The sequence below is a fragment of the Parus major genome, chromosome 7 (genome assembly GCF_001522545.3).
Source record: "Parus major isolate Abel chromosome 7, Parus_major1.1, whole genome shotgun sequence".
NCBI classification, from domain to species: domain Eukaryota; kingdom Metazoa; phylum Chordata; class Aves; order Passeriformes; family Paridae; genus Parus; species Parus major.
The window spans coordinates 953,623-967,579 of record NC_031776.1 but is presented as its reverse complement, the minus strand read 5'-3'; the positions used below and the strand labels follow the sequence as shown (position 1 = coordinate 967,579).

General features: G+C 46.0%; 2 protein-coding genes across 3 annotated transcripts in view; one reads left to right on the top strand and one right to left on the bottom strand.

Annotated features, from left to right (window-relative positions):
* Nucleotides 1-13,790, bottom strand: part of LOC107207265 (UDP-glucuronosyltransferase 1-1-like) — a 35,758-nt gene extending 21,968 nt beyond the window's left edge. Inside the window, exon 1 of one of the 2 annotated variants that reach the window (XM_015634066.2) lies at nt 12,936-13,790. In XM_015634066.2, coding sequence (XP_015489552.1) covers nt 12,936-13,775 — 840 coding nt within the window. In that variant the 5' untranslated portion in view covers nt 13,776-13,790. Of the gene's footprint in view, nt 1-2,349; nt 3,260-12,935 lie in introns of those variants that run through there. The other variant, XM_015634063.3, reaches the window with a different exon arrangement.
* The window catches only part of TRPM8 (transient receptor potential cation channel subfamily M member 8), a 688,444-nt gene that overhangs the window by 345,292 nt on the left and 329,195 nt on the right, over nt 1-13,957 (top strand). The window lies entirely within an intron of this gene.

The window sequence follows — 13,957 nt, the reverse complement described above, 5'->3', positions numbered from 1 at the left end:
ACAGCTGGTGGAGAAGCCCTGAGCTCCAGGGCCATTCCTGCAGGGATCAGGTGAGTGCCTCCAGGGAAGGAAACCTGCTGCAGCACCAGCGCCCGATACACACTTTCAAATGATCTGTGCCACAGCCCAACTATGGATTCTTATTTTATTTGCTGTGTGGTAAATATGTAATCACAGGTGTGATAAAAGGCTGCACAACAAGCATGGGATTTCTGCCAAGTCCATAGAATCACCAGGTAACTATCCCTTCTATCTCTATCAGAGGAACACTTAAGATTGCCCCCAAGAAGGAGGCAGGTGTGACTCTGGGTCTGTACTTTGGATTCCTTCCCTTTGGCTGGACCTTCTGCATGTTCAGATGTGTCACATGCAAATGTGTCACATGCACATCACCATTCAGCCCAGCAGAGGCTTCTCATTTCCCATAATCAAAGCCTGTTGCCTCTTTCTTGGAGAACTCATCTCTAGGAGACCCAGACCCCACAGCAGCTGTGGAACAGCTCTTTAAGATGGTTTTCAGCCTGACAAGACAGAAGTGGTGGAAGGATGATGCCAGGTTTCTGAGAAGAGATTTATGAACACTTGAACTTGTTGAACACAACCTGGCTTTTAGTGAGGGCAGAGGAAGTGCCAGCTTGGACCACATGAGCAGCAGCAGGAGGTGTGGTGGTGAGGAATTCCCCAATGTGGAGCCAGGAGGGGATCAACCTTGCAGCACTGAAGGACTCTATAATTTAGAACTTGAGAACAAATGAACATATGGACACCAATTCTCTCCTGAGTTAGAGAAAAGGGAAAAGTGAAGACGCGTGAGGAGAACAATATGGAGATACTAAGGGGCCTTGGAGGTAAGATCCTTCCAGAAGCTGTGGTTAGGACTATAATACAACAAACTATTTCCCTGGATTTCATGAGGTGCATGGGGGTGGATGCAGAGTTCACCTGCAGCCCATGAGAAAGAGTGCTCACACTGGAGCGCATGGATGCTGAGAAGCTGTGATCTAGTGAGAAACTCAAACAGAGAGAGAAGACCCTTGCTTCAAGGGATAGAAAAAAACTAGAACTTTTGCTTCCAAACTAGAACAACTCACTCTCAAAAGACTACAGCCCATGAACTAAAATGACTCACACAAACAAGTTGTAGAAGACTGCTTTGCCTGTGGGAGGGACTCATGTTGTAGCAGGTTGGGCATGACTGCAACTCAAGAAAATTAGAACATCGGGAAAGCTCACAGAGAACTTTCACATGAAAAAGACCCCATGGCACAGTAGAAGAGACTCCTCTCCCTAAGTAAACTGAAGGAAGATTTTTACAAGTGACAAACTGACTAAAAACTCTCATGTTTTGTCTCCCTGCATTGTTAGTGGGAAGGAAAGAAGGGTGGGGTGTACAGGGGAAGATATTCTAAAGGTTTAATTTAGTTCTCATTATCCTCTTTTAATTATATTAATAATTTTTTCTTTATATCTTTTAAGTTTTGAGCCTCTTTTGCCCTTAAAGTGTTTCTGCCAAATCCTTACCTCAACTCATGAGCCCCTTTTGTTTTTCCTTTCCCCTTTGTCTGCTGAATTATAACAGGAGAGAATGAATAAAAGTTTTTTTTCTGGGTGCCTAGCTTCTAGCCAGTGTTAAATTTCGACACCACTCTGTGGGGGGGACCTTCCACAGAACAATTCAGGACCCACTTCTGGCTTTGTTTTTGCCACTGCTGCTGTCCAGCACTGGTGGGGCTGTGTGAATGCTCAAATCCTGGTGTGCATGGGGATATCTGTCAGATGTCACAGCCACCTCCACACCTGGGGATGGGTGGAATAGCCACGAGCTTCATGATCCCAGCCCACATCACACCAATCCTAAGGGACAGGACTGAAGAGAAAGCCAGAGCACCAAAAGAACTCACCCAACTTGCCAGGCTCTCCCCTGGAGCAGCAGAGGAAGCTCTCCAGGAGGAAAACAGCACAGGGCTCTTGCCAGCATCCCAGGGAACCCAAAGTTTGGCATCATCACCAAGGCTGCACTCAAACCCAAACCCTCAGCCATGCTGGATGTGTCAAATCTGACCTGCTCCAGGCAGGAGCTGGGCACTCTTTCTGGTGGAATCATTGTCTCATCACAGACCTTCACCAGAAAACCCCAGTGATTCCATTCAACTAAGAAGCCTTTAAAAGCCAGAAGGAACAGTTGCCTACACTGGCAGTACACAGTCCGGAGGAAGGAGAGAAAAACAGTTCCTGTCATGAGGATTCACCTCACACAGCAGAAATGGGAACTCAGTGCCTATTGCATAAATAAATTCCCCCCCTCCTAACACAGAAATCCATCAAGGCATGAATTAACACCATACCCACCTGAGGCAGTTCCTTGTGAGCACAGTTTACTCCTCCAATAGGGATGATGTTGGGCATCAAAGGCCTTGGATACTCTAAAACAAATTCTGACCTCAGGAGCCAAACAGAGCCTTTCCGTAAGAGATCCTGCACAGTTACGTCCTGCTGGAGGAACTCAGATGCCAATTTTGAATAGGGTTCAAAGGCAAAATCACAGAGGAAAGTATCTGGGATGTCATGAAGTAGGTTCTTCACCCGCTGGAGAAAAGTCATGTGGTCTGTAAGTTGTGTAAATCCCCTGGGGACATAGGAAGGGGGCCTGGGACACTGAGTGGCTTCAAAATCTAACCCACATGGTATTCCACGTAAGAAATACACGGCAGGAAGTGAAAGGTGCTTCGCCAGGATCGCCCCGCAGAGTAAGACTGGGTCTGTAAGGACAGCATCAAACTTTCTCTCCTCAAGGTACCTGATGAGCTCTTTGTTTTGCAGGAGATGTCCACAGCTGGAGACCCCAAAGTTAGTGATTCTTTTAATACCTTGGTACGCTTTAACAAATCTTTCCAGAAAAGATCCTTGTTCAAATGAAAAATGAAAAAATGCCTGAAATTCTTTCTTCAAATCTTCCTTTGTGTAGGGGACTGGGTACATTTTCATCACAAAGGTCTCTGATGGTTTGATCTGCATAGTGACTTCAGGTGCCACCACAACCACCTCGTGTCCTCTCTGCCCCAGGATATCCACCACTTCCCGCATGCTGAGCCAGTGGCTCCCATCCACCGGCACCACCAGGAGCTTCCCAGCAGCAGCCAGGCCCAGCAGGGACAGGAGCAGGACCACAGCTGGTGGAGAAGCCCTGAGCTCCAGGGCCATTCCTGCAGGGATCAGGTGAGTGCCTCCAGGGAAGGAGATCCCCAGCTTAGTGATTTTAAGCAATCTGGTCTCTGGTTCTTATGGAAGATCTTTAGACTTATTTGCATTTGGTAAATGTTTAAACATGGACATGGCAAAGATGGCAGAAGAGCTGTTAAAGTTCATCCCAACTGGCAGACACAAATCAGGGCAGGAGCTACCCTGGGAAACACTCCCCTCTCTGTATTGGAGGAACACCGGGTTTGGAGGAGCACTGCCTAGTTATGTAGGGAGGGGGTGAGGAAGTCCAAGGTGCAGTTGGAAATGAACTTGGCCAGGCGTGAAAATAACGAGAAGGGCCACTGCAGGTCTGTCAGCCACAACAGGAAGGTCAAAGGTAGTGTTTCCCCCCCACCCCCCTAAGATTAGGAAATTGGTAATAATGGACAAGGTGAAGGCCGAGTGACTCAAGAACTTTTCTTGCCTCAGCCTTCACTGGCAACCTCTCTTCCCACACTTCTCAAGTAGATGGATGGCAAGATGGGGCTGGGGAAGCAAAATTCCACCCAGTGTAAGAGAAGATCACCTTGGTGACCTCTTGAGGAGCCCAAATGTAAGGGCACCTGATGACCCAAACACATGGGACCCCCTGAGATGCATCCCAGAGTCCTGAGGGAATTGGTTGATGGAGTTGCCAAGGCACTCTCCATGGTACTTGAAAAGTCCTGGCAGTTAGGTGAAGTCACAGGGAAAAGGGAAACTTTGGACCCACCTTGAAAAAGGACAGAAAGGAATCCCCTGGGAACTACCAACCTGTCAGCCTCTCCTTTGTGCCTGGGAAGATTACAGAACAGATCCTCCTAGGAGACATTCTATGATTTAAGTAAATGGGGGATCCTTCAACAAGTGGTCTGCTCAAAAGAGCTGATTAACAGATCTTCAATTTTCCAAACAAGAATTTTCAGTGTAAGATAATTCCTTCTCTCCTGATATTCTGCATCATTTTCTGTTTGCAAAAGACTGGAAAATATATTAAAGCTTCACATGGGAAATGGTCTGGATTCTTCACCAGTTTTATATTGTGACACTGCAAGGGAAATGGAAAATTTGCTATCAAAGTTCATTTCCCTGCAAAGCCTCTTTTTGGAAGGATGAAGTAGAGGCTGGAAGGAGGAGGGACACAGCCATGTTTTTTGCCAGCTGTACTTAAAACTGGATTAGCAACTCAGAAACACCATTCTAGATCAGTCTGGGAAGAGTTTGCCCCTGGGCCATGAAAACAAACAATATTAATGCACAGATAGGATTTGCAGACAAGCCCTAATCATGGAAATTATTGCACAGAAGTAATTTTGACAACAGAATCATTTAGTGTCGACATTGATAGCCTGCACCAGAATATTTTTAAGGACATTTATAAAACTATTGTGGCTCTAGGCACATCCTTTGTAAGGAAATTTTTGGGAAGGCAGCATAAAGCTCTTGCGGATACAGAGGCTGCCAGTGCAACCAGAACATTATCTACCACTTTGTGCATCATGGTGCTTCATTTCTAAATTATGAAAGGGCAGGTCTATTAACCAAAAGGATTCCCTGTTTTTAAAAATGAATTGTAACAGTAAAACAAATTAATGGACACAGACACACACAAAGCATTTACAAACAGCATTTAACATTCATATATTTTACCATGGCAATCACTGACCTGAGATAGTGGCTTTTTCTTTCCACAATTTATACCTTCAATAAGAACTATGTTGGGCATCACTGGCATGGGATACTCAAACCCCAGATCTGTTCTTTCAAGCCAAATGGATCCATGGCTTAAGAGCTCCTCCACTGTTACTTGTCTGTGAAGAACATCTGAGCCCAGAAGTTTAAATGGGAAATAGGCAAAATGGCAAAGGCATGGAATGGAAATGGAAGGAATCTGTGAACTTGAGAACTGAGTTTTACACATGTTGGATAAACACCATGTGGTCTGAGCTGTGTGTAAATGCTCTTGGAAAGTAGGAAGGCAGGTATGGGCACTGAGTAACCTGCAATTCTGAACTGCAAGGAAATCCCCAGAGAGAGAAAATAGATGGGACTGAGAGATGCAAAGCCAGGATTTGTCTGCATGATACAAGAGGATCCATGAGAACAATGTCAAATTTACTGCCTTGGAGATACTGCATCAGATCCTTGTTGCACAGCAGACTGCCACAGGAGGTGTAGAGGTTGGGGATGAGCCAGACTTTTTCAAGGACAGCAGTAATTCTTTGATGAAAAGGTTTTCTTTCAAAAAGATCATGTGGAGGCCCAGGGGCCTATGGCTGTGGAGGCCCAAAGGCCTGTGACTAGAATCCACACACCCCAATTGTGGAAAGGAGGCCCTAAACAATTCCTCTAGTTTGGGGTTAGGGACACTTCTCTCCCACAGATCTCTGCAGCTGTATGTTAATATGTTGTTTCCCATTGGTTCTTCAAGTTTATGTCACCCAGTTCAGCCCCAGTTCACCTTATTTGTACTTTCCCTAGAATGTTCTTCCCTCCCTGTTTCCCTATTGGCCCCAGTTTGGTGCATTTCTCCTCCTCCATTATCCTATTGGTCCCCCTTAGTAAGTTGCTCCACCTATGCACCACTTTCCCCTATTCCCATTGGCCTTTGACCCTCAGATCCACCCCTGTTTCCCATTATATAATCCTGGACCCTCCAATCATCCCTGTTTTTGTCCCTGGACACCTTCAGTGTGTGACTGCAATACACCTTCACCGGAACTCCATACAAAGACTCTTTTGGGAATGCTTTCAGACGGTAGCAGCCATCACCACCATCGCACATGCTGCTACAAGATCATTCTCAAGAGTTATAAATAACCATGTAGTTGTTAGCTTTCACTATTATGCATTGGCTTTTGCAAATTATTATTAATCATAATGATTTTGATACAGTACATTTTGCAATCACTTTTAACTGGTTTTGATATGGTATAATTTGTCAGCTTTTGTGGCCAATGTCCTGGCCCTGTGTAGCTCATATATATACTAGTGTGATAAACATACATTATAGTTTAGACTTTTGCAAAATATTAAAATAGAGACTATGTGTTGTGCATTGTAATGTTAACTTTTGCAGAAGTGGCTAATGCCTTTATTTTTGTAACTAATGGACAATAGTGAGAATAACTCAGATAAGTCTGTGGAAATAGCTAAAACTCTCTATATGATTAGATAACATTGAAAGAACCACACAGATAACACAAAAGAAAGGATATGAAGAGGATTTCTGCCACTAATCATTCGACTATGAATAACTCCCCATTTGTTGTTGTGAGAAAACGGCATACACGACTCTCAAAAATCAAATCTACACAATTGCACGATGGGTCAAACCAAGCTAAAGAATTCCTGGAACATGTAAAAGAACTCAAAGGAATGTTTGAATATGTATAGTCTTCATAAATACTCATTTCATCAATGCAGTGAAACATTACCTGGCGTGCATCTAGCTATGGCTATGCATCCAGCACTGTAAAGGTCCTTTTTTATCCCTTATTAAACATTTTAACATTTTAAAGACTGAGGCTCATTTCTCACACCAAGGGAGCGCACACGTGCTCTCAGCTCTTCCCTATGTCATGGCACTGGATACCTTTTGAGGGTGTAATATGCAGATGCCTCCACGCTTGAGTTTGCATCTGGTGCCATGGTGACAACATTGTAATATATAGTTGTATAATTCGTGTTTTATTGTACATGAATATAAGCAGAAAAAAGAAATAAAAATTGTTACAAATATCAAACACACATGTACAGCAAGGAATTGCAACGTGACAGCCAGGAGCCAAAGGAGAAGGGTAATTTGCAGAACAGGATGGCACCAAGGAGAACAAGGCCCACCTGAGCAAGATAGGCGTACTAACGACCCCAGGTGATACCGACCTGATCTGATTCTCCAGACCATGCATCTCAATACTCAGTTCCCACAAAAACCACTCAAACCTTTCCTCCCTTTCTTGGAAACTTAGTACCAACAGAAAATATGAATATGCAACAGACTCTGGAAGAAAAAAAACTAAGACTGCGCAGCCTCAGGCTGTAAAAACTGTATAAAACCTCATCTCTCCAAAGGACAGGCGGTGAACTTGGGGGAGTCAGTGAGATAGAGGCTGATTCAGAGTTCACCCAGCGCCGATCCTGGGCTCGATGCTGACAGTGATTGTGGTTGTTTCCATAACTCAGTTTTTGCAATTTTTTCAATAAATGTATTATTTATAAAAATGTGGTGGCCTTTCTGGCTGAGGGCCACCAGCAGCAAGCACAGGCTGAGCCAGTGATTCTCATCCATGGGCACCACCAGCAGCTTCCCACCACTGGCTGAGCACAGCAGAGACAGGAAAAGTAGAATCCCTGATGAAAGAAGAAACTGAGGAGCTGTATTTACCCACAGGAGACATGTTCCCAGAAATCCAAATTCTGCTCATCTATCTCGTCCTAGCAGCTTTTAAATACAGCCTACATACCCCCATTAACGACCTGGCATTTCCAGCAGAACCACTGACTGGTAACCATTGAAGGCACTGATGAACCATTTAAGTGATAAATAAATGTGAGTTGTGCAGAACTTGGGCTTGGTACTTGAGGCTTCCTTCCACCTCAGTCTGTGCTGATTGATACTAGATTGAAAATAAAACCAGGCTCTGCCAAAATAAATCCCCTAGAATAATGCTGGCACTTGGAAATAATCAGGCTTGCTGATATAAAAATGCTTGCTTTCTTTCCTTCTTTTTGAGAAGCATTTTACAGTTGTTCTGAAATGCTTGGTGAGTTATATTTAAAATTATAAAAGCGTGCCACTACACAGCACACTATCTACGTAAACCCTTAGGAAGAGGCTCTGGGATTTACATATGGCTCAGCACTGGAGTCAGGAACACTACCAGGTACTGATTTAATCCATGGGAGAAGCAGGGAGGCTTGCATCAGTGAAGGAAAAACACTGGATTGATGCTGTCACGCACACCACTCCTTGTTCTCATCCTGACCTATCTCTCTCCATCATTTTCTCCTTCCAGGAGCAATAGGAAGAAATCAGGAGTGAAATCAGTATTTCTGCAATAAATATTGCTGCTGGACTATGGTCTTTATCCCCTGGAAAAACAAAAGAAAAAAAAAAGAGGGAACCTTGCCCTCAGAGAAGAATTTGGTTCCACGCTGGAGCTGCTCCATGGCTTTGCCTGCAGGCAGGATAACCTGCTGCTTTCCCAGAGGATCTGCCTGGCCTTGTCCCTGAGGAGCTGTTAACCAGCTCTGATGGACAGAAGAGACAAGAGAAAGCACTGCCCAGATAAAAGTGGGGCTTAGTAACAATTTGAAAAAGACTTTAGTAAAAAACCAGAGCAACAGAAACAAACAACTCAGTGCTGGCACTAGGGAAGTGTGAGGAGTGAAGCAAAGCCCGAAGGTAGGGAAGGCTGGCTCTGGGGAAGGTGTAAAAAGCAAATCTCTTTTCTTGTGAATCTTCCCTCATTCTTGTGTACAAAAGCCTGTAAATTTGAGGGAAGAATAAGAATGGTGCTAAGCCAGAAGAATCCATTCTAAGGGCTCTGGGAAGACTGGCAGGTGAAAAAAGTTTGAGGGAAGAAGAGAGGACAGTTTGTTGATTTTTAAGTAATATTCATAAAGATAAAATTTCTTCCTTTTTAGGAAACCAAATGATGTATTGCTGAGACAGCAGCATGACACTAGCTACAGATTCATCACTGCTGAGGAGAGTTCCCTTCTCCTCTATCTCCTCTTCCAAATAATCCCTGGAACATGAGACTGTGTTCCACTGACAGCACAAGCAAGCAAGAACACATATCACGTGCAGCAAGAAGCTAAGGTACATCCTGAGCACCACCAAACTAATCAATGGCTTTTTAGAACACATATTCCCCAGCAACCACCCATCAACATTTCCCCATCCGAACTGGATGTGTCCTAAAATAGCGGCCAAGAGTTCAGATGGTTTTCATGGAAGCTGTTAGACCTTCACCACAAAATATGAGCCTTTGTCTTAAAAGCTGCTGGTACATAACAAAGAACATGATGCTCTTGAACATCATCCAATGAGGTATTTTTCTGACTAGATAAGCAGCTAACAGTCTTGAAGAAATATTCTCCAGCCTTCTACACGAGGCAAAGAATTATTGGAAGAGCTGTTATAATTCACCAGCCTCTTTTGTCATTAATTCTTGCCGGAGAATTTCTGTGCGTGATTTCAGCTCGAATTAAACACAGCATAGCACATAATGCCCTCATTAAACAAAATCCCCAAGTTGGGCAGACCTAAAGAAAGGAACTGGAGTCACATCCTGTGCTCCTGGCCTGGATTTTATGTGGATTGGCTGTAAAGAAAGTCTTAAGCTAAATTATATCCTAAAGTAGAATGGATTGGTAGATGGTTTGGATTGAAAAGGACTTTAAAGCTCATCCCATTCCACCCTCTGCCATGGGCAGGGACACCTTCCACTATCCCAGGTTGCTCCAAGCCTCGTCCACCCTGGCCTGGGACACTTCCAGGGGTGGAGCACGTCATGAATAAAATCTCTCAAGAAATCCACCCTGGTTAAAATACTGTGTTTAATTATGTACAGTTAATGTTCTTATCCCATTTTAAACCTTGTTTGTTGTACCCCTTGTTTACTCCGACAGTTATTAGTAATGTTAATTACTTACCTGATGTGGTTAGATAGGGAAAGCTTATCAGAAGATCTCGCATTGTACAGGAAGATAGGGCCCCTCTTTCTCCAAAGTTCTATAACCCATAATGTCACGGTGATGACATAATCATAACTCGGTCATATAAAACCTTGCACACCGGAAATAAACGCTCTTCACCGTCCACCACATTGGAATCACGTTTGCACGTGATTAGCCCGACAGGCCTGTAAGTTTAGCCGTCGTGTAGCCCACGAACCGGGTCACTACACCTCATCCAAGGCAACATAGTGGTGCCGAAACCTGGGACCGTTCCCCGATATACGGGTTCGAGCGGCCGGATTTCGGGAGTCTCGCCGGACACTGAGGGACGGCTGGAGCGGCGGGACAGACTTCAGTGGTGAGGACACTCCCGTACCGCCGTGATGCAGTCGCTCGGGAAGGTAGATTTGCAGCTTCATAAGCGGTGGGGTATAGACTGCAAATCAAGCCACTTCGAATGCGTGGTTGTCAGATTGTTAGAATTATGTGTTATTGATGATCCCATAGATATATTACACCCAGATTGCTGGGTTAGGTGTGCTAAGGCGCTCACGGATGACGTGTTGTGCTTTAAGTCCAGCAAGTGTCTTAAAAGCTGGGCGCAAGTTATGCAAGCGCTGCGAAAAGCGCTGCAAGAGCAAGAAACTTGGAAGGCAGCTCAAAGCTGTCTAAAAGTTACACCAGGGTGGGGGTTGGAGCTGCTACTCAGACCACGTTTATTGACTGCCCCACTAATTCTAACCGGCCATCTAATGATGACGGGCGATCCGAGTCACCATCCAGCCTGCCCGGCTCTAACGCGGGTTTGGCCGCGGAACACACTTTGCCGCCGGGGGGTACCAATGCCGCAGAGTCACGGGGCACGCCCAACACCGCGGGCCTTGGAGGTGTCGGGGAAAGGCCCTTGCCATACACACCGCGAAATGGCGCCAGGGAGAGGAGCAAGGGGCGGAGCGAAGGGTGCCAAACGTGCGCAGACATACGCGATTGGGAGTCTAAGGGGAAGCGGGAGGATAGCGCCGATGGTAAAGAGGAGGAGAGCCCGCCGTCTAATCAGAGAGCGTGCCCTAGAATATCTCCCTGTAAAGAAAAGGACTCGCTGGAAGGAAGGCGGAGAAAGGGAGGGGAGAAACCCGTCCCTGGGAAAGGGAGAGGGCGGAGCCCAACAAAAAGGCACCGCAGCCCGAAAACCTTGAGTCAGTCGACTTCCGGCACCGACCCAGACACCGGTCAGAGCAGGCGGTCAAATGACGAGCCCACAGCGCGGGTTTGCAACCGCAGTAAACTAAGCCCTTGTATTTACACCCAAAGCTTTAACTCCTCCGCTGACTTTATTAAGAGATCCATGTCCCGTCTAGAGGGGTCGGTCTCCTCTCTCTCTCCAAAGTTGTTTTGCAGGGCGAGAGAAATCTCAGCCTTTGGTTCATGTGACGGAAACACCTCTGTGCCGCCCTGAAGGAAGAGCGCTGCTTCTGCGCGAATCGTGCTAGAGTTGTGCAAGACGTCGTGGCTGAGCTACAAGACAGACTGGTCCGACGGAAGGCAGAGAGAGAAGCCCAGCAATCAATGCTAGTCTTAGCACTGATTTTTGGACCTTTTGGACTAAACAAACTGATGGCTCTCATCAAAAGCCACCTGGACACAGTTAATATTATGTTGGTTGAATGCCAACAGCTGCGTTAAGTTTCGGTTGGAAACTCATTTGTTTGTTAACTTTTAACCACGTTTTAGTGTTTTTACAATTACTAACACAGCATTTATTTTGAGGAGAAAACATGCCAGCTTAAAAGCCGAAATAGCTCAGCTGGGAGAGCATAGTTCAGTGTAAAAAATAGTTAACCTGAGTTTGCTTACTAGTCTGTTCAGAGTACTAACACACCGCGTTTACGTTTAATGTTCATTACTAACCAGTTCACGGTTTGTTGTTAATTACACAAGTCATTCAGTTATAAAGTTCTGTTCATGGAGAGGGGGGAGATGATGTGGTTGATCAGAAGATCTGGCATTGTACAGGAAGATAGGGCCCCTCTTTCTCCAAAGTTCTATAACCCATAACGTCACGGTGATGACGTAATCATAACTTGCTCATAGAAAACCTTGCACACTGGATATAAACGCTCTTCACCGTCCACCACATTGGTGTTCGCACGTGGTTAGCCCGACAGGCCTGTAAGTTTAGCCGTCATGTCACTCACGAACTGGGTCGCTACGCCTCATCCAAGGCAACACTTACCAGTTTTTGAAGTGTTTTAAAAGTTCTTATGAGACATTCCTCTATCCCTTTCCCTGACTTCCCTGCCACACTGTAACAAAAGCAACCCCTTAAGGAGCTATGCCACAGAACCAAGCAACTCCCATGGGAGCTTACCATGGGTGCAACCAAATAACATGCAAACTAAGGCATGCAAGACACCAAAACAGCAAGCTAACAAAAGAATAAAAGGACAAAGAAACATATTCTAGCAAGCTATGATGATAGATCATCTTCCTCCATCACCTAAGCCTGCTTAGAAAACATTCTCCTGCATCACCATGACCTAAAGCGGACTGGAAAGGACGGACCACCCTACACAATGAGCCAGAATGACAGGCCTTCTGGTTATTTCCATGAGGACAGAAGCCTGAGCTCTGCAGAGTGTGCTGCAAAGCTGAACTGTGCCTCCTCCTTGGAGCTGCCAGTGTGAGAGCAACTCTGGTGCAAGTGACCCCTTGGGGCCCCACCACAAGAGCTGAGTCCTAATAAAGGCATAAAACAGGAGTCTTGTCTCCTAGCCAATTTCTTTCAGAGCAGCCACAGCTTCTCTGGGCAACCTGTGCCAGGGTCTCCCCACCCTCTCAGGGAAGGATTCCTTCCCAATATCCCATCTAATCCTTTCCTCTGACAGCTTAAAGCCATTGCTCTCGTACCATCACTTCAGGCTCTTGTAAACAGTCTCCCTCCAGGAGAGAGAAGATACATCCCTATCAAACACCTCACTTGGATCAGGCAGAGATGTGACTGCCACAACCTCTCGCAGCCAGCCACTGACCTGAGATAACGGCTTCTTCTTCTCTCCACAGTGGATGCCTCCAATGAAAACCATGTTGGGCATGACAGGCATGGGATACTCAAAGACAAAGTCGATTCTCCTCAGCCAGATAGATCCATGACTTAAAAGCTCTGTCATTGTCATTGGCTTTTGGAGGACCTCTGAGGCCAGCTCTTCAAACGGAGAGTAGGCAATGTTGCAGATGAAGGACTCGGAAAGGGCAATCAGGAAGTTCTTCACCCTCTCGGAGAAGGTCATGTGGTCGGTGTTTTCCGAAAACATGCGTGGCACGTAGGACGGTGGGTCCGGGCCCTGAGCGGCGCGAACCTCGAAGGCACACGGAATCAGCCGCAGGAAGAAAACGCTGGGGATGGAGAAGTGCAGGGCAATGATCTGCCCACAAGGTGACACGGGATCTGTGAGCAGGGCATCAAAGTGACTGTCTCCGATGTACTTCATCAGCTCTTGGTTGTACAGCAAGGACTTGCAGGAAGCATGAAAGATGGCACCGCTCTGCCGATACTCTGCCAAAAGCTTCCAGAATCTCACCAGGAAGGGCTCTTGGCTGAAAGTTCTTGCAGTAGTAGACCGTATGTGTTCTTCCATATCCTCCTTTGTGAATGGCACAGGGTAGGTTTTCAGTTCGTAGACACCCGAGGAATCAATCAGGAGTGTGTTGTCCGGTGCAATGACCACGATTTCGTGCCCTCTCTTGCTCAGCTCAAGCAGCACTTTTTTCATGCTGAGCCAGTGGCTGCCTTCCATGGGGATCACCAGCAGCTTCCCAGCAGCAGCCGGGCTCAGGAGGCACAGGAAGGGAAGAAGCAGTGCCACCAGCATGGTGTGGGCTGTGCAGAGAGGACTCCTCGCACCAGAGAGGCCAGGGCTGCTTTGCCAGTGCCTGTAGCCGTGCTCCACCTCTTCCCCTTTGTCTCACCTCCCATTTCAGGTCCACAGACCTTTGCAACAAGGTCACCGATATCAATAAATTATTAGGAAAGACTCAGGGCAGGTTTGAATTT